Source organism: Phaseolus vulgaris, chromosome 11 (genome assembly GCF_000499845.2).
Source record: "Phaseolus vulgaris cultivar G19833 chromosome 11, P. vulgaris v2.0, whole genome shotgun sequence".
NCBI lineage: Eukaryota > Viridiplantae > Streptophyta > Magnoliopsida > Fabales > Fabaceae > Phaseolus > Phaseolus vulgaris.
The window spans coordinates 8,674,237-8,700,571 of record NC_023749.2 but is presented as its reverse complement, the minus strand read 5'-3'; the positions used below and the strand labels follow the sequence as shown (position 1 = coordinate 8,700,571).

Here is a 26,335-nt window from a genome sequence, read left to right as displayed (position 1 = left end):
TTTATCGAAAATTCGGAGTTGGTTGATATCCCGTTGGTTGGCAGAAAGTTTATTTGGTATAAGCCCAACGGTTTGGTAAAGAGCAAAATTGACAAGGTGTTGGTCTCAAAGGAATGGTTGGAATATTGGCCAAATTGCCAGCAACTCGTGTTAAGCATATTAATCTCCGATCACGGTGCAGTTATACTTAGAGAGGTGTCTGTGGGTTGGGGTCTGAAACCTTTTAGGTGTTTGGACGTATGGCAAAGAGACAGTAGGTTCAAGGAGTTTGTGAGTTCATGTTGGTCTTCGTATGAGGTCGTTGGAAGTGGGTTATTTATTTTCAAAGAAAAATTGAAAAAGCTAAAAGTAGATCTAAAGTATGGAATAAAGAAGTCTTCGGAGACGTAAATCTTGCTAGCAAGGAAGTGCAAAAGAGGATTGATGTTTTAGACGCACGGGATGATGATCGTGGGTTAGTTGAGTCAGAAAGGGAAGAAAGAAAGGTTCTCCTTGCTGATCTTATTGAGGGTAAGTTTAAGCAGGAAGCGGTTATGTTTCAGAAAGCAAGGCAAAATTGGTTAAAACAGGGAGATATTAACACAAAGTTTTTTTCACTTGTCAGTTAAATGGAGAAGAGCAAGGAATCAGGTACATGGAATTTATGTTAACGACAAATGGTGCGATGATAAGAGTGTGATCAAGGACAAGGTCCAAGAGTTCTTTGATGTCAGGTTTGCTAAGAATGATGCTTGTCAGGTGTGTTTGGATAATGTTAGGTTCCGTTCCATTTCGGACTCTGACAATGATTTGCTGATTGGTGACTTTTCTGAAGAGGAGATTAGGGACGCGGTCTGGAGTTGTGACAACTCCAAGAGTCCTGGTCCTGTTGGCTTCAATTTTGGTTTCTTAAAATTTGGCTGGGATATTATAAAAAAAGACGTGATGGCGGCAGTGAAGGATTTTGCGGTTAACGGTCATTGGCCTAGAGGTACAAACGCTTTGTTTCTCTGCTTCATACCAAAAGTTGAAAATCCTCAGCAGCTCGGTGAGTTTAGACCTATTTCTTTAGTGGGTTGCATGTACAAAACCATTTCTAAAGCACTTTCCCTACGCTTGAAAAAGGTGATTGGTAAGGTTATAGATGTTAGACAATCGACTTTCCTTGAAGGAAGGGGTTTGCTGGACAACGTGCTTGTAGCTAATGAGGTTTTGGAGGAGTATAAAAGAAAGAGAAAGAGTTGTGTTGTTTTTAAGGTTGACTATGAGCGTATGACTCGGTCAGTTAAGAGTTTCTTTATTATATGCTTTGGAGGTTGGGTTTTTGTGATCTGTGGATTCGTTGGATTAAGGGTTGTTTAGAATCTGCGTCTGTTTCAGTCCTTGTGAATGGGTGCCCAACTAAGGAGTTTTTTCCAATGAAGGGTCTCCGTCAAGGTGATCCACTAGCTCCGTTTCTCTTTCTTCTTGTGGCAGAAGGGTTGGCCAAGGTATCAAGGATGGCTGAAGAAAAGAATTTGATTGATAGTTTGGAGGTTGGCAGGGATAGAGTGAAGGTTAATATGTTACAGTATGTTGACGATACCTTGTTTTTCTGTGAAGCTAACACCAAAAGCATTTTCAATATTAAGGCGATTTTGCAATGCTTTGAACTTGCCTCTAGGCTTAGGGTTAATTTTGTGAAAAGTAGGATTGGCGGAATGGGGTTGAGTCATGGTTCGCTTCGGAGTTTTGCAAATATCCTTAAGCGTGATGTAATGGGTTCTCCTTTTGTTTACTTGGGTTTGCCTGTTGGTGGGAGTCATAAGCGTAGTGACTTTTGGAATGGGGTGATTGAGAAGGTTAAGACTAGGCTTAGCAGGTGGAAAGGTAAGTGCTTGTCGTTCGCAGGGAGAGTGTGTTTGATCAAGTCCGTTCTTTCTTCCATCTCGTTATTCTTTATGTCACTGTTTAAATTGCCTTCCGGGGTGGCAGACAAGTTGGTCAGGATTCAAAGGGATTTTCTTTGGGGTTGGGGATCTGAAGGAAGGAAGATCGCTTGGACCTCCTGGGAGAAGGTTTGTAAACCTCGGGAACTTGGGGGCCTTGGTATCATTGATCTGAAGACTTTTAATGTGGCTTTGTTAGGCAAGTGGATATGGAGGTTGGGTTCGGATAAGGATGGTCTTTGGAAAGAGATTCTTGTCTCCAAATATGGTGGTTGGAGAAGTTTGAGAGAGGAAGAGAAAAGTAGTAGGTGCTCTCTTTGGTGGAAAGACTTAAAAAAGGTGTGGGTTTTGGAGGGGTGGGGTAGTAGTTTTGAAGAAGGGATTAGTTGGAAAGTTGGTGATGGAAATGATGTTCTTTTCTGAGAGGACTGCTGGCTAGGTCAAGATACGCTGAAGAGAGTATTTCCAAGACTGTTCTCCCTGTGTCCGATCAAAGATGCAAAGGTAGCTGAGATTGTGTCCTGGTCTGATGGCGTGTGGGTTTGGCATTTAGCATGGCGTAGATCTTTGTTTGAATGAGAGAAACCTTTGGTGGATCAGTTATATCAGGCTTTACTTGAGGTTAGGTTGGTCATGGGAGAAGCGGATAGGTGGGTTTGGAAGGCAGGGGGTCTTCAGACGTTTTCAGTTAGTTCTGCTTATTCTCTTCTTAGGAGGGATGGTGAGGTTGTTTTCTCCTCGACATACAGTAAGCTATGGAGCTGTAAAGTAGTACCTTCTGCTTTAGTCACTGCCTGGAGGGTGTTGGAGAATAAGATCGCTACTAGGGCCAATTTGGAAAGGCGAGGTGTGTTGGTTGGTAGCCCTTTGTGTTGTTTGTGTGGGAAGGAGGAAGAGTCTTACCGCCATTTGTTTTTCGATTGCAGATTTGCTTGGTGGGTTTGGTGCCTTTGCCTAGAGTGGTTGGGGGTGGCGTTTGTGTCCCATATTGATCCGGTGTTAAACTTTGCACAGTTTAGGATGTGTCAGTCTTCAAAGTCGGTTAATGAAGTGTGGCGCACAATTTGGGTTGGGGTGGTGGGTGAAATTTGGATCCACAGGAATTTTATTATCTTCAACAGGGGAGTGGCTGATGCGTCTGAACTGTGTGCACGGGTGCAAACAAAGGTTTGGTCTTGGATTAATACTAGATCTCGATTCGCTTCGTTTCCCTTTTTCTAGTTGGTGTATGGTACCTTTGGAGTGTATGAGAATGGTTGTTTGATGTAGTTTAAGTCTATGTCCGGTTAGTGATTGTGTTTGTTAGTTTGCGAATTTTAGCTAGTAGTTGGTTTGGTATCTCTTGTTTCCTTTGTATAAGGGTTTAACCACCCCTGAAGTGGCTCGCATTTATTAATTTATTATTGTCGATAAAAAAAACCATAAATAATTATCATGAAGTGGTTATATCTACATAACCATAAATACTTATCATTAAGGGGTTATATTTACATAATCATAATAATTAAGTCATTATATTTAAATAAACATAAATATTTATCATTAATTAATTAAGTAATTATATTTACATAATCATAAAAATATTTATCATAATAACTATCAAAATATTTATCATTAATTGATTATATTTACATAATCATACAAATATTTATTTTTAAGTGTTTATATTTATATAATCATAAAAAATATTTATGATTAAGTATAATCCTAAAAATAATTATTTGATTATATTTATATTATCATATAAATATTTATAATAAGTAGTAATTAATAACTAGTTATATTTATTTAAAGTTATTTAAAGTATTATAATTAAATATAAAATATTGTGATTTAAAATATTTTTTTTTAAAGTTAAAATTGAATCTTATAATATTAATATTTAATAAAATATTACTGTTTAAAAATTAATTTAAATTATAAAATGTAATTTAATGGCAAGTCCAAAGCCAGCACCGTGTGAATGTCACTATTGAAATAAATAAAGGAAAAGCAGCAAACACATGTCATGTATGTCATGCCAGTAATAAATTAATGAATCCCACTTTCCCTTTTAAAAAAAAATTCCTAACTCTTCATCTTCTTCTTTCTTTCATAAGAACTTCACAGTCTTCTTCGTCACTTCTTCATCTTCTCCGTTCTCCTTTGCATTTTCCGCGCATTTAAAAGTATCCACCGCGTGTCCATAATCTAGGCTGTGTCCGGCCTAGCTCAATGCATTCGACACACGGTGTGTCTTAACGAAGTTCTTTTTCAATTATACCTTAACATAATTTAAAAATAAATAAAATTAACATATTGAATAGTAAATTGGAAGCAAAACATATAATTTTTAGTGGAACATCTAGATTTACATATTCTTCTTTTGAACATGTTTTTACTAAAATAAAAACAGGTTGTCGTAGTCCTATAAGATTAGATGATAGTCTTTAGAGAAAAATATATGTAATTTCTTAAAAAATTTAAAAGGTTGAGAATATAATTAGAAATTATAAAACTAATTAATTGGTCATGTAAACAAAGAATTAGAGTTAAAGGGGATTAATAATGTATTTTGGCTAAATAATTTTATTAAATATCTATTCCGTGGTTGTAACCGTGCTTGTTTTTAAAAAAACAAAACAGAACATGTGCCCCTGTCACGACACCATTCTTTTTCTTCCATTTCTTTCTCTCTCCATCTCTCTCTTCTATATTCTCTCTTAATATCTCACTCCATACCTCATCTATTTTAGAATCTGATTGGACCATGTTGTAGCTGGCGAGTTAAGGAACATTTCTACCCCATCAAATTTTTAAACAGAGTAAGTTTATTTTTGCTCTAAAGTTTCTTTGTTCTCTATTTTTCCTTAGGATTTAGTCATCAATCTTGGTGGGGTCAGTTGAGAAGTTTAATCCTCTCAACTTATTCTACTATATACTGCATTTTTGTTCTGTTTGGATAACTTGCTTTAGGCCCGTAAATCTTGAAGCTTATCCAGACGGTGGGAAATAAAATTCTAGAAGTTGTTTGGAAAGCAAGTAATTGAGGTAAGGGAAGCTAAATTTAATAGTACCTTAGGCTAACAATTGAGGTAAGGGAAACAATTGTTTATATATTGTGTGTTTGTTTATATATTATTTAAACTTTATAAATATTATATTTTGATAGTTTGAAAGTTAAATATTGTTTTGATGTTGGAAAAGTTCTTGAATGGTATAAATTTTTAAAATGTTATGATTGAATGATGTGTATTATATATGAATGATGAAAATTGTATGAAATTGATGTCATACATTAGGAATAATGTATGAGTTGTTATTTGATGGTACATTAAGTATGAAAATCCTATGTTTAACGGAGATCCTATGACTTCAATGATGATCTAAGTCATGTAGACTAAGATATCAGGTGGTGAGAAGCTGAAAGGGAGTTCATACACACCGGGTCCCATTGTAGACACTCGGTATTGGATGTTTGAACTTACCCTGATCCTTTATTGGATTCGCTGGTAATCTTTGGATCAGGTGTTAGTATCTGGTAGGGGCATACTTAATGAGTCTTCGGAAGACGAAGTGGGATTGAAATGAAATCCAGTGATTATGATTGAAAATAGATCCATGTGTGGTCTATACGAATGATGAAATTTGTATTGAAGTTTTACATGAAATCATTTAAAGAAATGTTTATAAATTATTAGTCTAAATTGGTTATATTTCCATGAATTATGTTATCGATTTTCTTTACACTAGCTTACCCTTACTTTTCGTGTTGTGTTTTAACTGCGATGATTGTACTATGTACACGAGCAGATGACCATACAGGTGCAGGAGAGCCTTAGAGGTTTCAGAGTTTTATTTTGAGCTATGGATATGTAAATATTTGTATTTCTATAAATCCTAATCATGTATTAGGAATGTTTTGAAAAACTCCAAGTTTGTATAGAAACGGGTATAACTTTTATTGTAATAGTTATATGTAAATTATTGAGTGTTACAGTGGTGTCTTATTACATAAGAGTTTTCAAACCATATATTTGATCACAAAACGATTAAAAAAATAAAAAATGTATTGTAACGAATATAAATTATTTTAAAAATTTAAATAAATTACACATATTTGTTTTTTCAATATCTCATCTATTATAGTATATATTGATATTTTTCCTTTTTTTTTTACTTTATTTCTCTCTTCTTTCTACTCATATATGCACCCTTTGAGGCTATATTTGGATTTAAAAGGTTAGAAAGTACATTTCAGAATTTCTATATAAAATAACAAATTTTATTCCGTCAAACAAACAAAGAAAAAAATTGCTGCTTTCAGAATATGAAAAAAAAATATATTATCAAACGAATTTAATTTTAAGATAGACTTAACAATGAAATTTTCAAAGACCTCGAGTTCTTGTAACAGTAGCTAGTAACAAAGTGTCCTAACTCCACCTTATTTTCGTTGTAGAAAATGAAAGTGTAAAGATTTTATTTGATTACACTTTTTTTCATTTTAATATTATTATTAATATTATTTAGGAATTTTATTATTTTATATTTTAAAAAATTCTAAAATTATCCATTACAAATTCTACAATCTAGAATACAAATTTGTATTTTGGATTGTGTAATCTAGAATATTGTATAATCTGAAACACAAATTTTTACTCATATCTCATGAGAATAATATTGTAAGACCATTTACCTAATTCATCTAAATAAAATAAATTAAACTTATTCAAAATTTATATTTAAAAAATTATTTTTCATTACCTTTTGAAAAAAGTATTTTTTATGCAGGCTAGTCTTCAGGCTCACCGACCAACCATTATCGGAGCTAGCCAATAAAATCAGTTCGCATATTTTACGCAAGGTGGGACAACCTGCATTGCCATCCATAGTAATTTAACATATCTTCAAACGAGATAAATTCAATTTTTCCTTAAGTTATCAATTTTTAAATATTTTATCATATTAATTTTTTATCACATTTTTGCCATGATTTGTTTTTTCATTTTTAGGTATGTTATCACCATATTAATAATAAAATTGTATCATCTTATACAAATTGTGTTATTGATTAATATAACTACAAGAAAATCATTAAACAAAAATTAATTTTAGAGACAAAAAAAATTAATTACTATATTGACTAAATTAAATACTATTTTATATATATAAATTATTGGTATCTAAAGTAGTTTTTATTATTAATAAAAACAATTATAAACTAGTTTCTAAATTGAGAAGCCTTCCAAGTTGTCGAGGAGATCTCCTACACAATCTCGGTTGTTATTTTTTGATATCGAGACCAAGACTATCCCTCCTTTGCTCAGGAGGAACTTAAAGTTTACAAAGGGCCTTAATTATGTAACTTCTTTCGAGAAGGAGGTCGTTGCCTTGACCTTGTTGAATGAGTTGGTCTAGGTTTACTTGGAGATGCAAAGTTGGACTTTAGTGCTAACAAAGGTTATTGGTGTTGAGGCATCCAAAATATCTTTCGCTAAGGTTGAAAAACTAAAGTGCGAGCACCTTGAGTCAACTAACTTGTTGAAGGAAACTTTGGAAGCTAACTCCAACTTGGAAGAGAGGCTCAAATTGTTGAAGTTGACCAGGAAGCTAATGTCAAGAAGGTGAGGTCGTGGAGGGCTCAGTGTATGTTCTTGGAACAAAAGTGTACTTCCTTGGAGCAAAGTGAAAACAAAATGGATGCCAAAATGAAAAAGCTCGAGTTGAGTTTGATTGAAATGACTCTGGCTCATGAGGAAGTTGTTTCAGGGAAATAGAATGTCGAGGTCAAGCTTCGGAAATTCCAGAAGTATGTTCTTGGAGCTCGTGGTGAAGGCTTTAGCCAAGCTATTTTGCAAACAACCTTTTTTTTACAGAATTGCTATTGAGGAGGGCAAGTTTTATATTCTATACTTGATTTTTTGTAAGTGACAACCAAGACATATGGCTTGTATTTTAATTAATAAATGAAGTTTCATTTCCCCAAAATTTTGCCTATGTTATTTGTTCTTATTTGCTACTTGGTGCTTTGTTTTTTTTACCTCTCAGTTTAGGTAAATGAGAAGGGATCCCTCGATTGTGAATATTCTTTGGTCGATAGCTTATTCGGGAGGGATCAATGTGTTTTGACCATGGCCAACTTAGTATTAGAAAGAATGACTTTAAACTAGAGGGGGTGAATGGTATAAAGAGGGTTTTCACAAACTTTTAAGTCAAGAATGAAATTACTTCGAGAAACACTTGAATCAGAATTTAGTTTGCTAAAACACAAAGCAAATAAGCACAACACCAGAAAAACAATTGGTTGTTTCGCAGAAACAATCGGTTGTTTATACCAGTTCACAAATATTAAAACTGAATTTAAAGAGATTAAGGATAGAGAGAATGCACACAAAGGTTTATACTGGTTCACTCTAAACCCAGAGCTACATCTAGTCTTCCCAGAAACCACTGGGGAATCCACTAAGCAATCAACCCTAGATTACTTACAACACAACCAAAGAAGTGACCTTGATCCCCTCAAGACACACACTCCCTTTGGTCCAACACAACAACACTAAGAATGTTGATCTTGATCCCCTCAAGAACACACAACACTTCTCAGCAATACACAGAGTTTCTTTCAACAGATACAAAGGATTACACTTGTTACAGAACAAATCTGAAATCAATACAAAATGAAAATCCTATCTCACACTCTTTGATCAATGCAATCTCTAAGCAATTCTCAACTTTTCAAAATCTCAATCTCTTGAAAAACTCAAATCTGTTTTTCTGTATATAATCAAAGTTGTTGTTTGTTATCAAATCTTAACAAACTATTCATTGCATTTAAAGATTGGTCAAATCATTAAAAACTGGAGCGTAAATAGTTATAAAATCATTTAATGCTCAGTCAAAGCACAAAACAGTTTTCTGTTATGGTCCCAAAACAAACAATCGGTTGTTTCCATGAATCAATCGGTTGTTTTGGTTTGACAGCAAGTCAACCATTGAAAACAATTTTTAAACTTTCTAAAAACACCTAAGTATAAAATAATCGGTTGTATCGACAAAACAACAGTTGTTTTTCACTTAGTTTGAAAAACACTTTTCTTTTAAAAGGATTGAGAATGCTTATACATGAAATCTACCTCAGATCCGATCTAAAAGACAACTTAGCAACAACAAGCACATCCAACCTTTCATCAACCTTCAAATGGTTTGGATTCTTCAAAGCTTGAACACACTTGGTTCAACACTTAGTTGTCGGCATGAACAACTTTGGAACGTCTTTGGCCAAAATAAATTTGATTAGAAAATGGTAATTTTATTAAGTGCCTCATTAAAACCTTTTCGGCTAAAACACTTCCAAGGAACAAAAGGTTGAATGAGGAAAGAGTACATATTGATACTTACATCATTTTGTTACAAAGCTAACTAAAATAAAATTTTAAATGGTTTGTGTGCCAGGTCTTTTGTATTGTTTTCTTGATAGGTGTTGGTGTTGGTAGGATCCCATTTTGGCTTCACTTTGAATCTGAAATGGTCCCTCCCAGTTGGTTGAGAATTTTTCCTTGGTTTTCTTTTCTTCACTTTGCATTCTCTACACAAGATCTCTTTGGTCGAAAGTTCTCAATTTCACCTTGGAGTTTTATCTTTTGGATGCTCTAATTTTGCAGACCTCGTCTATGATTTAAGCTTTTACTCATACCTCACTGGGTAGGTGTAGGTTGGCGATGAGACTTGCAGTAGTTATACTTCAATTGGAATCATGACATCAACATTGTATACAATACTGTATAAGGTCTCAAGGGTAGTGATAAGTGTCATATTTCAGTAATATTTCATACTAAAATACAGACACCTATGGATATTAATTGATAAAATAACTGTAATATTACCCATAGTTTATGAATTTAAACCTTTTTACATATTTTGTGATTATAAGTTGAATAAGAAGAGTTTATTCCCAAATTTGTGTTCATTTCAGGATTCTAGGGAAGAATGGAGATGAAATGGAAAAAGGAGAATAGACAAAGATATAAAAGGAAAGTTGGAAAGCTCAAGCACTCGCCCAAGCCAGAATCTCCTAGAGGATTTCACCCAAGCGAGCCCAATCTTGCCCAAGCAAGATTACTCCAGAGACGTTGGGCTTGTTTTCGTCAAACTTGTCCAGGCGAGAAGTCACTTAACCCAAGCCCAACTAGGTTAAATATGAGACATGAAGCACAATCCTAGACATCAATTGGGAGAATAGGAGGCGATAAAAAACCCCAGAGGAGGCATCTGTCAAGGAGAAACATCTTGGATCTTCTTTTCCTGCTTTCCATGCTTGTAATGGCCAACATGAGTGTCTAATTCTACCCTATGAAATTGGGAGTAATCTGTTCAAACTCTTATGAATTGAGGTGATATTTAAATATAATATTTTGTTGTTGATTGATGATTAGTATTGTCATTTTATTTGTAATGCTTGTTTACCATGATCAAGATCCTTAGATTTGACTGGAAAGTATTTCTAGGTTTCTGACCCAAATGATAATGCTTAACTAATTTGAAAGCTAGGAATAGATTTGAAATATTAATTGCTATCAACATCTAATCGTAATGGCAAGGAGTTTTTATAAATATGCAAGGAATCAATTTTTAGGAGACTCTCTTAATAATTGTATATGCAAGGAATCAATATAAATGAATTTTATATGGGCATCAACATCAATAATTTATTCCAAATGTTATTTGCTACTTCATCATTCATCATCATTTATTCCAAATGTTAATCTGCCCAGTCCACAGGCTCTAACCCCACCTTCCTGGCTTCAAAACTACATAACGGGATCCTAAGCCAATCATTCGACCACTGCCCAAGACCGGCCGAATGGAACTAGGTATCCTATGCATCATTTTCTTTCTAATTCATGATTTTCTTCTACACATAGTGCATATCTTGCTAACATCACAACCACCAAAGAACCTTACACTTATGCTCAAGCTATTCTTGATCCAGATTGGCAAAAAGCAATGGACAAAGAGTTTTTTGCCTTGCAGCTAAATCAAACGTGGACCTTGACACTGTTACTTGTCTGACAGAAACCCATCGGATGCAAATGGGTCTATAAAATAAGGTACAAATCAGATGGCAGTGTCGACAGATATAAGGCGTGCCTTGGTACATTCAGATTGAAGGTGTCGACTATTGTGAAACTTTTTCACCAACAGCGAAATTAACAACTTTGAGGTGTCTCCTCACCATTGCAGTAGCCAGAAATTGGTTTATTCACCAGCTATATGTGCAAAATGCCTTCTTACATGGCAAATTGCATGAATTATTTACATGGACTTGGCACCCGGGCATCATCCACAGGGGAGAACATTGTATGTCGACTCAACAAATCCCTTTATGGTCTCAAACAGACATCCCAGACATGGTTTTCAACATTTTCTCATGTCATTAAATCTGCAAGATTTCAACAGTCCAAGACGGACTACTCATCATTTACTGCCCTTTTGATTTATGTGGACGATATTCTTTTGATATGAAATGATTTGACAGAAATTCAGCGTGTTAAAGACTGAGACTGTATATTACAACAATTTCGCATTAAAGATCTTGGAGACTTAAAATATTTTATAGAGATTGAATTTTCCCGTTCCAAAGCTAGTATTTACATGTCACAAAGAAAATATAGGGTTTTTGACCATGATGAGGTTATTTCTTTTGCTTTTTACCAAAATGGGGTCCGTTTAAAAAAGATTACAAATTTAGGCAAGTCATGCCAATTCAGCACGACTTCATATGCACAAATCGTCCCAATTAGACACAACTCTGCCATGTCATACTGAAGTCGTGCCAACTTGGCACGACTTCTGCCTTGTCATACTGAAATCGTGCCAACTTGACACGACTTCTGCCATGTCATAATTTTTTATTTTTTTATTTAATTTTATTGTTTATATATTGAGCCACAAATGTCGCTATTTAAAAGGCCCCAATATACAATCTGCACAATATTTTAAAGGCTTACGAGGTCCAATTTAATCCAGTTCGAAATCAGGATTATTGGTCTACTTACACGGGACCAAATTTCTTACCTGACCTCATCATGCGTCGACATCAATCAGGAAGACCTAACACCCAACACATTCGTAATGAAATGGATGATTCAATTCCAAATAAGCCAAAAAAATGTTCATATTGTAGAACGGAATGTCACAATAGAAGCAATTGTCCGCACATACAAGCTTAATAATAAAATTCAACTCAAGTTTGATTATTAATTTTCTCATTTTCTTTATCTATGTATTTATTCATTCATAACACTCTTAGAACATTCATTTTATTTATCTATGTATTTATTCATTCTATTAAAACAGGATCCATACACGATTATCCAATTTTTTGTTCCTTAAAACTAACCCTCTTAGAAAATTATGTATCAAACTAATTTTTAACATTATATAACTTACTACCAATATATAAACAATAAAAATAAAAGAAATAAAAAATATGACGTGCAGAAGTTGTGCCAAGTTGGCACGACTTCAATATGATAAGGCAGAAGTCATGCCGAGTTGGCACGACTTCATTATGACATGGCAAAGTCATGTCTAGTTGGGAAGATTTGTGCATATGAAGTCGTGCTGAATTGGCACGACTTGCCTAAATTTGTAATTTTTTTTAAACGGACCCCATTTTGGTAAAAAGCAAAAAAAATAACCCCATGATGGTAAAAAATCCGAAAATATGTGTTTCATATTTTTCAGGATACTGGACTCACAGGTGCTCGTTTAGAAAAATTTCCATGGAGAAATACCTAAAACTCACATCAGACGATGGAAAGTTATTAAGGATCCAGTCAAATACATGCGACTTGTGGGACCACTAATATACCTAACGGTTACTCGGCCTGATATAGTATTTTTGGTTCGGACCCTAAGTCAATATACACAGACTCCACAAAAACCTCATCGGGATGCCGCAATTTGAGTCCTAAAGTACATCAAAGGATCACCGGGACAAGAATTGCTATTGCCATCCGAGAACAATCTGACATTTGATAGCTTATTGCGGCTCAGACTGGGAGGTTGTCAGAAAATTCGCTGGGTATTGCATTTTTCTTGGTTCTTCTATTATCTCATGGAAGTAAAAAAAAAAAAGACAAATGTATCAAGATCATTGCGAAAGCAGAATACCGCGCGATGGACAATACTTGTTTGGAGATAGTTTAGTTGCGATATCTTTTGCAGTACTTAAAGGTGTCATGTAACTTGTCAACTCAACTTTTCTGTGACAATCAAACAGCATTGCATATAGCAGTAAACCCAGTATTTCATGAATGCACAAAACACATTGAGATAGACTGCCACGTTGTGCGAGAAAAGTTACAAGTCGGGATAATCAGTCATTCATCTGTACCGACACAATATCAACTCGCATATATTTTTACGAAGGCACTAGGCAAAGAACATTTTTTGACGCTACGACACAAATTGGGGGTCATGATCTTCACCTACCAACTTGAAGGGAATATTAAGTAAATAATAATTATCAAATTATACATAATTATTGTATGCAACTATAGTACATTATTGTACTATATTGTATGCAATTATATGCAATTAATTTAATAATGATAAAATTCCATGATTAATGGATCCTACATAATTAGCTTGTGATCTGGAGAGAGAAAGTCTCCATACACTTGTATATATTATATATTATATTTTACTGTATATGGAGTTATGTAAATATAGAAAGAGAATAAAGAGATCTTCATTCTTTCTTATCATCTTCTTATATAATTTTCTTATAAAAGTTCAATTAAGTTTAAAGTTTGCTTAATATGATAGTTATTTAAAAGTTCAATTAAGTTTAAAGTTTGCTTAATATGATAGTTATTTAAAGTTTATTTGAGTAAAAAATTGTTAATATTTATTATATCTTATGTTATTTTAGAATATTTATAAATATCTAGTCTTACATGTATAAGTTAACTTGTCTCATGATAAATGTGTATTAAATATCTCATATCAATTAATAATAAATTAAATTGTGATATATAAATAAATGTAAATATTTTTGTATAAACTAATTGAGTTAAATTTAGATTTTATTTCTTAAAAAAAAATTAAAAGTAAAATAACTACTACAAACTCTCACATTTCATCCCATAAACCAACACCATACAGAGGACTGTTACCATAATTAATAGATAACTATGTTTCTTCAAATTGAGTATGAAAAGTATTTACCAGATATGGTAGATAAACATTGTGCACAACGTCTCAAACTTCTAAGCATTATGATCCGTAAGAATTAACTAAAAAGTATATAAACATTTAAATATATACTTTTTGTATTTGTACACACGGATATAGTCTAAATAATATCTGGAGCTAGTTATAACAATTGTTTTTTATTTTTTGTCACTCTTTTTTTGTTATTCTCATATTCTTTTCTTCGTGTTCTTGTATTTCTCAGTTCTTCTTGTACTCGCTCTTTGGTGTTAGATTGAAAGTTAACCTACAAAGAGTTCTTTGACGATTAAGTAACTACTTTGTATTAAGAGTGTGTGATGTATTTGATAAAAACGTACCTAACTCTGGATAACAAGACTTATTTATAGTGTACTATTTCATTCATGAAATGTACTTGATATCTTTAATAAAATAATATTAATTTATTTATCTTATAATTTCTGGATTTCTCGAAATATTGTTCGAATTTATAAGAATGTTAAACTCGATCGATACATATTAGTTATATTACAATTAATGGAGGTTAATGATAAAACCTAGCTTTCAAATGAATCAAGATTTCATCGTAGAAATCAATTCGTTGTTGTTATTGGCTTTTCCTAGCCGACTTTGATGAACCAATTGGTTGACTTAATTGGTTGACTGTGTGGTTGTTAATTTTTTATCACCAAACTGTTGACTGTTTGGTGTTTAATAATTGAAGAGCATGTGGACGTACACCAAGCAATTATGACATGAAAAAAATTACAATTCAAAAAATGGATATTATAATTATTATCATTATTTATGATATTATTGTGTGTGATTTGGCAGGTTCTTGGATGCACTGTGGATACCATTTGACAACATCGATTTTGGCACCAACTCTTCTGAGTATTCCTTATGCATTCACACTGCTTTTTCTGTAAAACTACTCAGAGGTTCTCTTATATATGCATATATATGGTGTTATATATTATGCTCTCAATCACTCTATTCTTTGATTAAGATCTTCTTCACTCATAAGAGAGGATAGGAACTCTGTTTCCAGATGAAAAATCTGAGAACCCAAATGGTGTTCAAGAGCTTCACCACCAAAATGATGTTGATGCAGGAGCTCTCTTTGTCCTCAAGTCTGAAGGTTTTATCTTATATTATGTATCTCCTTCTTCTGTGCTTCGTCTTTTGCGGAAAAACTCTTTAGAAACCGAATGATATTATTATTATTATTATTATTGTTGTTGTTGTTGATATTATTTATTTTGTGTGATTTTGCAGGTTCTTGGATGCATTGTGGATACCATTTGACAACATCGATTGTGGCACCACCTCTTTTGAGTCTTCCTTATGCATTTACCTTCCTTGGATGGACGGCTGGGATCTTAAGCTTGGTGATTGGAGCATTGGTGACCTTCTATTCATATAATTTAATATCTAGGGTTCTTGAACACTACGCCCAAAATGGTAAACGTCAGCTACGTTTCAGAGACATGGCTCGTGATATTTTAGGTACCTCATTTCCTACTCAATCGCCTCTTGAATCTTTCTTTGTCACTATAATTTGTAAACCTAAGGATGTGAGATTAAGTGTGACATGTGGGTTTTGTTTAAGGTTTAGTATATTAAAGAAAAAATAGGATTTCACATGAGGTTAATTTCATGAGTGTGATTGATTTGGTTATTTAAACTTAAATGTATATTACATCTATCCTTTTAAGAAAGTACCACAATTTATTCAATGAAAGATTTTGTTACTAAATTTTGTAGACATTAAGTTAATTAAGTTAATAGTAACTTTTGCAATAAAATGCTATAATTTTATTTTGTAAGTACAAGAATGACTAAAAAAAAGTTTATTATGATATTGGTAATTCATACTTTGAGAGCATGACTTTGTGTGAAAAAGTTGGATCAATGAAATGATTTTAGTGTGGTGAAATTTGAAGTTAAAAGTCATATCATGGTATAACTATTTTGGTTAAAAAATTACACAAAAATTGTGACTTTAGTGTTAAATGAAAACAAATGACATTGTGCATAAATTACACAACTTTAGTATTAAAAAAATCAAATTTTTTGAAATTAATTATATTATGATACAATTTTATTTTTTATTATAATTTAATTTAAAATATTAAAAAAATAATAATAAATTGAAGGATATATATTTATATATATAATTACTAAAGGAAAAAAAATTAAAAAAACACTTTTATTGAACAATAAATTTTTAAAACATTATCAGATAATTATTCTAGTTTGTGCATAAAAATGGTTTTTTAATCATCTAAAGTGTTAATGAGTATGTTTGTTTCTATGAAACTATAGTTAAAAGTATGTAGAACGCTTATAGGCTTTTTTTTTCTCTTATAATTCTTCAAGCTGTCTTTGGTTTCCGCACTCCGTCAAATTTCTTCCTACATCCTAAAATTTTTTCCTACACCTCATCATTTAGACAAAATTACTAAAATGCCCCTCTAATTCACTATCATCCGAAAAGTTGTATACTCTTGAAAATTTATTTTGGAAAACACATTCCAAAAAAGTTATTCCAGAAAACACATTCTAGAACATATATAATACATTCTGGAAAGTTTATTCCAAAAATTTTGTTCTCGAAAACATTTTCCAGGAATATAATTCATGAACTCGGGAAAATATGTCTTGGAAACATTCCAAAAAAAGTAACCCAAACACTCTTTTCTGAAATTGATGGGGTGCAGGAAGAATTTTTATAGGGTGCATTAAGAAACACTCTTCTTTCTTTTACTAATGTAAATATAATCTTGACAGGTCCAAGATGGGGTCGTTATTTTGTTGGTCCAATTCAGTTCGCAGTTTGTTTTGGTGCTGTAGTGGCTTGCACTCTTTTAGGAGGACAATGCATGAAGGTTATCATCAACTATTTATCCCACTTATTTATCTATCAAATAAAAAACTATATTTTTATATATTATAAACTATGTGCATGCATTTTTCTGTAATTTTCAAATCATTGGTTCTTTAATCAAAGATGACTCCCTATTCTATATGCAGGCAATTTACTTGTTGTCAAATCCAAACGGGACCATGAAGCTTTACGAGTTTGTAATCATATTTGGATGCTTCATGCTAATTTTGGCTCAGCTTCCAGCTTTCCACTCATTGAGGCACATTAATCTAGTGTCATTGATTCTCTGCTTGGCATATAGTGGTTGTGCTACTCTTGGTTCCACTTACATTGGTAATTTTTTAAACTAATTTTTTTTCTTATCGGAAATTCCACGTCAACTAGAGATAAAGTCAATTCATAATATATATATACAAATCTCATCTTACAAGTCGATTTTGTAAAGTTCATATAAACTTAAAGTATTACATCTTAAGATGATATCAGAACCATTTAAAGTCTTTCATAATCCCAAGTCGACTAGAAATAATACCAATTCATAATATTTTAGTAAATGCAGAACTCATTAGTTTAGTTAGGGTTAAAATTCATTTCTTAAGACTTCTTTTGGTAATTTAGCATTTTTCACTTTATGCTTTGGCAATTGAATTGAAACTTTTGGTTTTGAATTTACAATGTTGTTACAGGAGAGTCATCCAAAGGACCAGAAAAAGACTACTCTTTGAAAGGTGATACTAAGAATCGCTTATTTGGAATCTTCAATGCAATTGTCATCATTGCCACGACTTATGGAAATGGAATCATTCCAGAAATTCAGGTCCATCATAATAACTAATCTTGTCATTAAAAACAACCTTATTGTGCTTAATTGCATTTCTTCTGTGGTTGTAGGCAACACTAACACCACCAGTAAAAGGGAAGATGTTCAAGGCACTATGTGTTTGTTATTTTGCACTTATTGTCACTTTTTTTAGTGTATCTGTATCTGGTTATTGGGCATTTGGCAACAAATCTGAAGGCCTCATATTAAGCAATTTTGTGGACAATGGGAACCCTCTGGTGCCCACATGGTTCATTTACATGACCAACATTTTCACTATAACACAATTATCAGCCGTTGGTGTGGTATGTCATATACTAATTATTGCTCATTTGATCTATTAAAGCATGCATAATTAAATTTTACCTCATGTTCAAACAATAACATTAAATATGCCAACACATTTTTACTCTTGTTTATGATTCTTTATATAAGAAACAAATAACAGTACTTTTAACACCATCATTTGTTTTTTATGAAAATAACTTAAAAGAGTTTCATCTTAAGCAAAATAATCATTGAATTTGAATGTAGGTTTATTTGCAACCAACAAATGAAGTGTTGGAGCAAACATTTGGAGATCCAAAAAGCCCTGAGTTTTCCAAACGCAATGTAATCCCTAGAGTGATTTCTCGATCACTAGCTATTACTCTTTCAACCATTATAGCAGCCATGCTTCCATTTTTTGGAGACATAAATTCTCTTATTGGAGCTTTTGGCTTTATCCCTCTTGATTTCATTCTGCCAGTGATTTTCTACAATTTCACATTTAAGCCATCTAAGCGAAGCTCTATTTACTGGTTGAATGTAACTATTGTTGTGGCTTTCTCTGCATTGGGAGCAATAGCAGCAGTTGCAGCAGTTAGACAAATAGTTCTTGATGCCAAAAGTTATAGATTATTTGCTAATGTATGATTTGGTTGTTCATACATCGAACTATCTAATGAAATCTGGTGGTACAATTCATATATCTTGGTGTTATTTTAAAGGTGCAATATTTAGACGAAGATAAATAATTGAGAATTGAACTCGTGTTTTTATTTTTCTTCTTTGCTTTGCTTTGTGTACTATATTCAAAGGTATTTTATACATTGAAAATAACTTTTAGAATTCTACAACAATGTTCTCTAACATTTACAAAATATAAATAATATCGTTAATAGTATTACTAGATACTCTTAAGAAATATTCTATATGCATTTAATCTTCTAAAACTTGTAACTACTTTATTCGACAATTTCCTTACCATTAGTAGTCTCTAAATTTTCAAACTAATTATTTACACTTTAAGAAAACATGTAAGGTGTGATGGTTTTAATACGACAATTATTAAAAACTGCTATAATTATCCATATAATACGACAATTTAATATGTGACACATTTTTACTTCAAAATATGTCATTTAGAATTGTCATTTTATGAAGTAGACCACTCTCCGCATTTTTGTTCCCTCCATAATATTCATATTTTTTCCAAAATAGATTTCCTCATTCGTTCCACAACATTATTTTTTCCCAAAAATATTTTTTCTTCATTCCCTCCACAACATTCTCTTTTTCTCAAAAAATAATTTTATTCTCATTCCCTCCACAACATTCCTCATTCTCCCAAAAATATATTTTCCCTAAAACATTGTATTTTTGCAAATCTCATTTCTTTGACCCCTCTGGAAACCCTCTCATTTGGAAACACATACCCCTCACTTTATAATTGTCCACCCTTCTTATAAAAATCTTAACCTAACTCTTATCACTCTCATATCCCACACCACACGCATCCACACCAACATGCAACAAAGTCAAACAGGTGGTATATAAATATAAAGTGAATCAATTCATGATTATTTATTATACTGTATGATTTTTAATAATAATATAAATATTATTAATATTATTCATATATTTAATATAATTTATATTATTAATTATTATAATATTAATATTAATATTATCAATATTATTAAATATTTTTAATATTACTAATATAATTAAATATTTTTAATATTACTAATATTATTAAATATTATTAATAGTATTAATATTATTAATACTAGTAGGAACACAAGCATTTTTACTATATTTTTATTATTATTATGTTTATTTATATTTATTTAAATAAAATATAAATTTATGTGTATTTATATGTATGAGAGATATAGAGAGCTTGAGAGCATGCTATTGAATTTCCAAACACTTGTGAAAAAAGAGAGATAAAGTAACAAAAAGCGAAGAGAGTAGAATGGTGGTAAAATACAAAATTGTAAAACAACAAAAATGGAAGAAATTGAGATATATTACAGAAAATTATATTAAAAAAAACTATTCTATATTCAAAACTACTTCGAATAACTATTTTAATATGTTTTAAAAAAAATAGAAAATGACGCACTGATCATAATAGTAATAAAATTAAATATTAATATCTATACCTATATATATATTATATATATAAAGGGGATATATATATAAAGGGGATTCTCCTCTTAACTGCTCTTAATTTTTTTTTTCCTATTTTATCCTTATATTAATATTTAATTTTATTATTGTATTATGATCATTGTGTCATTTCTTATTCCCCTCTTAACTGTTCTTAATTTTTTTTCCATTTTATCCTTACTTAATAATTGATTGTATTAATTTATTTTGGTTATTTGGACATTTTATAATTTCAAAAATTAATAAAATAATTTTTTAATTTATTTTATTTGTTATTATTTAACTGGAGAGTGGAGAGAATGGAGAGAGTGGAGAGATTGATTAGTTACTTTCTCTATTAAAGATCTTCTTCTCTATTAAATAATGTAATATTTTGTGGACCACTTTAGCCGGAGAGTGAAAATTTGGTACGTTACTTTTTCTGATTTAAACTGATATTTTTTTTATTAAAATTGATTTAAGAAAGAGATTTTATGATTCTCTACTACACATAACCCACATATCCTACTTTCAACTTTCCCACTTTCTTTCTCCACTACTCTTTAACTTCTCATTTTAATGTTATTAAGAAAAATTGTTTTTGAAAAATAAAAAAATACTAAAAAAATAAAAAATGCGGATAGACAGGCACGTTAGTGCCTGTGTTCCCGCTAGTAAAGATAAAATAAATAAAAAATTGAAAGCAGTTAAAGAGGTATGTATAAGTATAGATTATTAAAAATTATTAATATCATAAAAAATTAATATCATTAAATATTATTAATATAATATTAAATATTATTAATATTTTTAAATATTATTAAATATTATTAATATTTTTAAATATTATTAAATATTATTAATATTATTAATATTATTAAATATTATAAATATTATTAAACATTATTAATATTATTAAATATTATCAAATATTATTAAAATTATTCAATATTATTAATATTACTAAATATTATTAAATATGATTAATATTATTAAATATGATTAATAATATTAAATATTATTAATATTATTAAATATTATTAATATTATTAAATATTATTAAATATTATTAATATTATTAAATATTATTAATATTATTAATATTATTAAATATTATTAATATTATTAATATTATTACATATTATTAATATTATTAAATATTATTAATATTATTAATATTATTAAATATTACTAATATTACTAAATATTATTAATATTATTAAATATTATTAAATATTATTGAATATTATATTATTATTAACATTATTAAATATTATTAACATTATTAAATATTATTAACATTATTAAATATTATCAATGTTATTAAATATTATCAATGTTATTAAATATGATTAGCATTATTAATATTATTAAATATTATTAGTATTATTAATATTATAAATAGTGTTAATATTATTAATTTTATAAATAATATTTAATAGTATTTATATATAAATACTATTTATATTATTAATATTGTTATTACTAATATATAAATAGTATTTATATTATTTATATTGTTATTACTAATATATAAATAGTATTTATATTATTAATATTGTTATTACTAATATTATTAATTTCATTCATATTATCAATATTATTAATACTATTAATATTTCTAATAATATTAATATTATTAATAATAATATTCATATTTTTCAGATTGTTAATATAATACTAATAATATTATTTATATTATTATATTAGTATTATTTATTTTATAATATTAATAATATGTATATTTATTAGTTTTGATTATTATTATTTATGAATATTAATTATCATTTTATAAATATTCATATTATAATAATATTTTTAATATTATGTATATAATTATTATTATTATTAGAATATTTGGTAGGTAATAGAGATATAATAATTAGTAGGTAATAAATATTCGTGGGTTAAAAGTTAGTAGGTAATGGAGATCTATAGATAATAATTGGTATGTAATAGAGATCAGTGGGTAGTAGTTGGTATGTAAATAGAGATCAATGGTAGTAGTTGGTAGGTAATAAAGATCAATGGGTAATAGTTGATAGGTAATAGAGATCTTTGGCTAATAGTTCGTAGGTGATGTTGAATAATGTCAAGCCTACTAGTAGTGAGATACATCAAAGATCCAATCAACCCTCTGAATTTCGTTTGATTAACAACTTTTCCAGCCAAGTATGCATTCATGTCAGAGCTTGTTAACATTGGAGTGGAAGCCTTTTTGTAGTTTTCTATATCAAACTTCTTTAGGATCTTCCTGCAGTACTTTGTTTGACTTAGGAAAATTCCTTGCTTTAATTTCTTAACATGTAGTCCTAAGAAGAAGGATAACTCCCCCATCAAGGACATTTCAAATTCTCCATGCATAGCTGTTACAATCATGGTTTTCATTAGTAGCTCCAAAAATGATACCATCAACATATATTTGAACTAGATTCATAGTTGATTTAGACCTTTTAATAAAAAAAAAATCTTATCAATTTTTCCTCTCTCATAGCCATGAGATAAGAGAAAATTACTAAACCTCTCATACCACTGTCTTGGGGCATGCTTTAGTCCATAAAAAGCCTTTTTAAGCTTGTATACATGATTTGGATGTATATGATCTTCAAAGTTGGGAGGTTTAGAAACATAAACTTCTTCATTGATAAATTCATTGAGAAATGTACTTTTCACATCCATCTGAAAAAGTTTGAAGCCACTCATACAAGCAAATGCAAGCAGTAATCTCACAGTTTCTAATCTAGCAACAAGTGTAAAGGTTTCATCATAATAGATTTCTTCTTTTTGATTATACCCCTTAGCAACCAATCTAGCTTTGTTCCTAGTTATCATACCAGATTCATCCAATTTATTTTTAAATATCCACTTTGTTCTAATGACATTCATGCAATCAGATTTAGGTACAAGAAATAGGTTTGTGTTCAATTTAAGAAACAATTCCCATGTGTTTGCATAAATTAGTAATAGAGTTTTGAGTAGAGACTCCCTTATCAATTTGTCCTATGATGTTGTTCAGAGAAAGGTCTCTTGGGATTCTCCATTCTTTGGAAAGATCAGTCTGATGCAGGATTTCAACTGGTTGATTCGCAGTTTCATCCAGTTATTTTTTAAGGTAGAGATGCATCTTCTGCAGAATTGTATCCTAATCATCCTCTTTTGTGGATTTCTTAAGATAATCATGTTCTGTATGGTTAGTTTCATAAAAAAACAACATGAAAAGATTCTTCCACGGTCATTAATCTTTTGTTATAAACTCTATATGCATGACTACTTAAGGAATAAACAAGGAAGATGTCGTTATCCGCTTTTTCATCAAACTTGCCAAGGTTTTCCTTCCCATTATTTTAAATATAACATTTGTAACCATACACTCTGAAATGACCAATGTTGGGTTTTCTTCCATTAAATAGTTCATAAGGAGTTTTCTTCAAAATTGGTCTAATGAGGACTCTTTTAATTACATAGCAAGTTGTGCTTACAACATCAGTCCATAAATATTTTGGTAGTGAAGATTTACTTAAAATGATTCGAACAAGTTCCTCAATAGATATGTTTTTCCTTTTAACAATCTCATTTTGTTGAGGAGTTTTAGGAATAGACAATTATGAAGACACAGTTTTCAAAAAAAAAAAAAAAACTAAATTTTTCGTTTTGAAATTCTCCCCCATGGTCATTGCAAATGACACAAGTATTACTGCAACATTTATTTTGCAATCTCTTGGCAAGATTTTTAAATGTAGAAAATGTATTACTCTTGAATTCCAAAAATAGTGTCCATGTAAATCTAGAGAAATCATCAACTATAACAAGTGCATAGTTGTTTCCACCAATACTCATGGTTCTTGAAGGACCAAACAAATCCATGTGAAGCAACTCAAGAGGCCTGGAAGTTGAAACTATATTTTTCAGTTTAAAAGAATTTTTAATTTGCTTTCCATTTCGACATGCTTCATATATATGGTCTTTCTCAAACTTGAGTTTGGGTAAACCAACAACTAGATCTTTCAAAATCAACTTGTTTAAATGACGCATGTGAATGGGTGTTATTCTCCTATGCCATAACCATGATTTCTCATGTTTGGTTAGGAGACAACCTATTTCAGATGCAGAGTTTGAAATATCAAGCAAATAAATATTGTTGATTCTTTTACCAATTAACAATATTTCATGTGATGTGGGCAAGCATATTTCACAAGTGTTGGGCTTGAAGGTTATTTGATAACCTTTATCACACAATTGGCGTATGCTGAGGAGGATGTGATTTAGACCTTCAACAAACAACACATCATTGATCAAGAATGTGTTCTTGTTTCCAACAATTCCTCTTACAAGAAATTTTATTTTTGTTATTGTCCCTGTATATAACATGACTTTCTTGCTTAAGGAGCAGATTGACAAATTTGCTTTTATCCCCTGTCATGTACTTTGAACAACTGTTGTCCAAGTACCAAAGTTGTTTCTTGGCTATCAAAGAACACTGCAAGAAATAGATTAAGGAGCAAGATTTGGTCCCTTATGAATATGGGTCCAATGGTATTAATTTGAACTTTGCGAGTTCATTTCAAAAGATCTTTAGGAACAACAAACCTTCTTGCTTTGTAGAATTTAACAGTATGGTCATTTTTCATGCAGTAAAAGCAAGTTTTAGCCAGTTGAAATGATTTAATAATTGTTTTTTTTCAAAGAAATTGGAAAAAGGTTTGTTCTTGTTGTTTGTGTTAAAGTCTAGATCAGCCTTGCCAAAAGCACAACTTTGAAAAGCAAGAACAATTTCAAAATTGGACTGCCCTTTGGAAAACTTTTCTACTGTTTTTAAAAGATAGTGAACCTTCTTTTGAAGGAAATCAAAGTTTTTACAAAAGCTTGAATTAGCACACTTACAAGAAGAGTTTTTGTAAATAATTTACAGGTTTTCAAAATCAGTTTTTGAATGACTTAACTGTTCTTTTAAGGCCTTAACTCGATTTTTCAACCATTTGTTTAACCCTTTCAATCGATTGTTTAACAGGGATAATGTGTTAGCTTCCTCATTTGTCGTCAAACATAGGTTGACTTCCTCATTATCCTTTGATGAAGAACTTGAAGAAAAATCATCATTGATCTGCCAGGCTATGTATGCTATTCTTGCTTTGCCTTTCTTCTCATACTTCCTGTGAACACCTTTCTCTTTGCTCATAGTGGTTGGACATTCAACCTTTATGTGACCTTGTTTTCCACATCTATAACAAGTATAATTTGCATAATTAAACAAAGTTGTTTTCTTGTTATTATACATGTTTGATGATTGAGCTTTGTCCCTGTTGTTCTTTTTCAAGAACTTCCCAAATTTCCTTGTGAGCAGATTGAGAGTCTCACTGCCACTGTAGTCACTTGAGTCTTGATCAATCTTTTGTGCTGCAGTTTTTAAAACAATGTTTTTCACATGCTTTTCTTCATTTTCTTGGTCATTCAATCGATTCATCTCAAGTTGATGCTCTCTGAGCTTTCCAAACAAGATGCAGTTGTCAATGCAGTCAGATCCTTTGATTTAGAAATGGCAATGACCTTTGGCTGCCAAGATCTGTCCAAACATTTTAGGATCTTGATGTTCAACTCCTCTCTTTCAAACACTTTGCCAAGACCAATAAGATTATTTACTATGTGAGTAAATCTCTTTTGTACATCAGAGATGGTTTCCCCTTTTAGCATCCTAAACAATTCGTACTCTTGAACTAATCCATGCTTCCTTGTCCTCTTTATGTCTGTTGTACCTTCATGGGTCACCTCAAGAATGTCCAAAATTTTCTTTGCTAATCCACACTGAGAAACCCTGAAAAAATCATCTGAATTCAAAGCAAAGGTTATGATGTTCTTGGAAATATAATTATATTGAGTCTTTTTCCCATCACTCCCAGTCCATTGGGACCAAGCTTTTTCAATAAAAGCATCATCTTTTTCAAGATTAGGAATAAAAGGACCATTGATGATAGCATCCTAGATTATTCTATCAATTGACTCAACTAAAATTTTCATTCTTACCTTCCAAAATTTATAGTCCAGCCCACAAAACATAGGTAGTCTGTTTATAGAAGCCACCTCTCTAAAGGGTAGTTTTTTAGCCAT

General features: G+C 31.0%; 3 protein-coding genes across 4 annotated transcripts; 2 read left to right on the top strand and 1 right to left on the bottom strand.

Moving 5' to 3' along the window:
• Positions 1–239: 239 nt before the first annotated feature.
• Positions 240–15,323, top strand: LOC137833540 (uncharacterized). The gene is made up of 9 exons (XM_068641884.1): positions 240–253; positions 401–510; positions 605–1,249; positions 1,360–1,848; positions 1,954–2,318; positions 2,508–3,074; positions 7,308–7,513; positions 14,943–15,049; positions 15,136–15,323. The coding sequence occupies exons 1-9, from the start codon at positions 240–242 to the stop codon at positions 15,321–15,323; spliced, it is 2,691 nt and encodes an 896-aa protein (XP_068497985.1).
• LOC137831729 (GABA transporter 1-like) lies at positions 14,958–18,786 on the top strand. 2 transcript variants are annotated; one of them, XM_068639528.1, is made up of 7 exons: positions 14,958–15,249; positions 15,387–15,617; positions 16,902–16,999; positions 17,145–17,331; positions 17,685–17,815; positions 17,890–18,123; positions 18,353–18,786. In XM_068639528.1, exons 2-7 carry the CDS (start codon positions 15,395–15,397, stop codon positions 18,731–18,733), a joined length of 1,254 nt encoding a protein of 417 aa, XP_068495629.1. In that variant the 5' UTR covers positions 14,958–15,249; positions 15,387–15,394; the 3' UTR covers positions 18,734–18,786. The 2 variants fall into 2 exon arrangements, with proteins under 2 accessions (XP_068495629.1, XP_068495638.1); XM_068639537.1 differs by having other exon boundaries at positions 15,138–15,266.
• A 6,904-nt stretch (positions 18,787–25,690) lies between these two features.
• LOC137833531 (uncharacterized) lies at positions 25,691–26,335 on the bottom strand. Its single transcript, XM_068641878.1, has 2 exons — positions 26,252–26,335; positions 25,691–26,206 (listed from the first exon to the last, which is right to left on the bottom strand). The coding sequence occupies exons 1-2, from the start codon at positions 26,333–26,335 to the stop codon at positions 25,691–25,693; spliced, it is 600 nt and encodes a 199-aa protein (XP_068497979.1).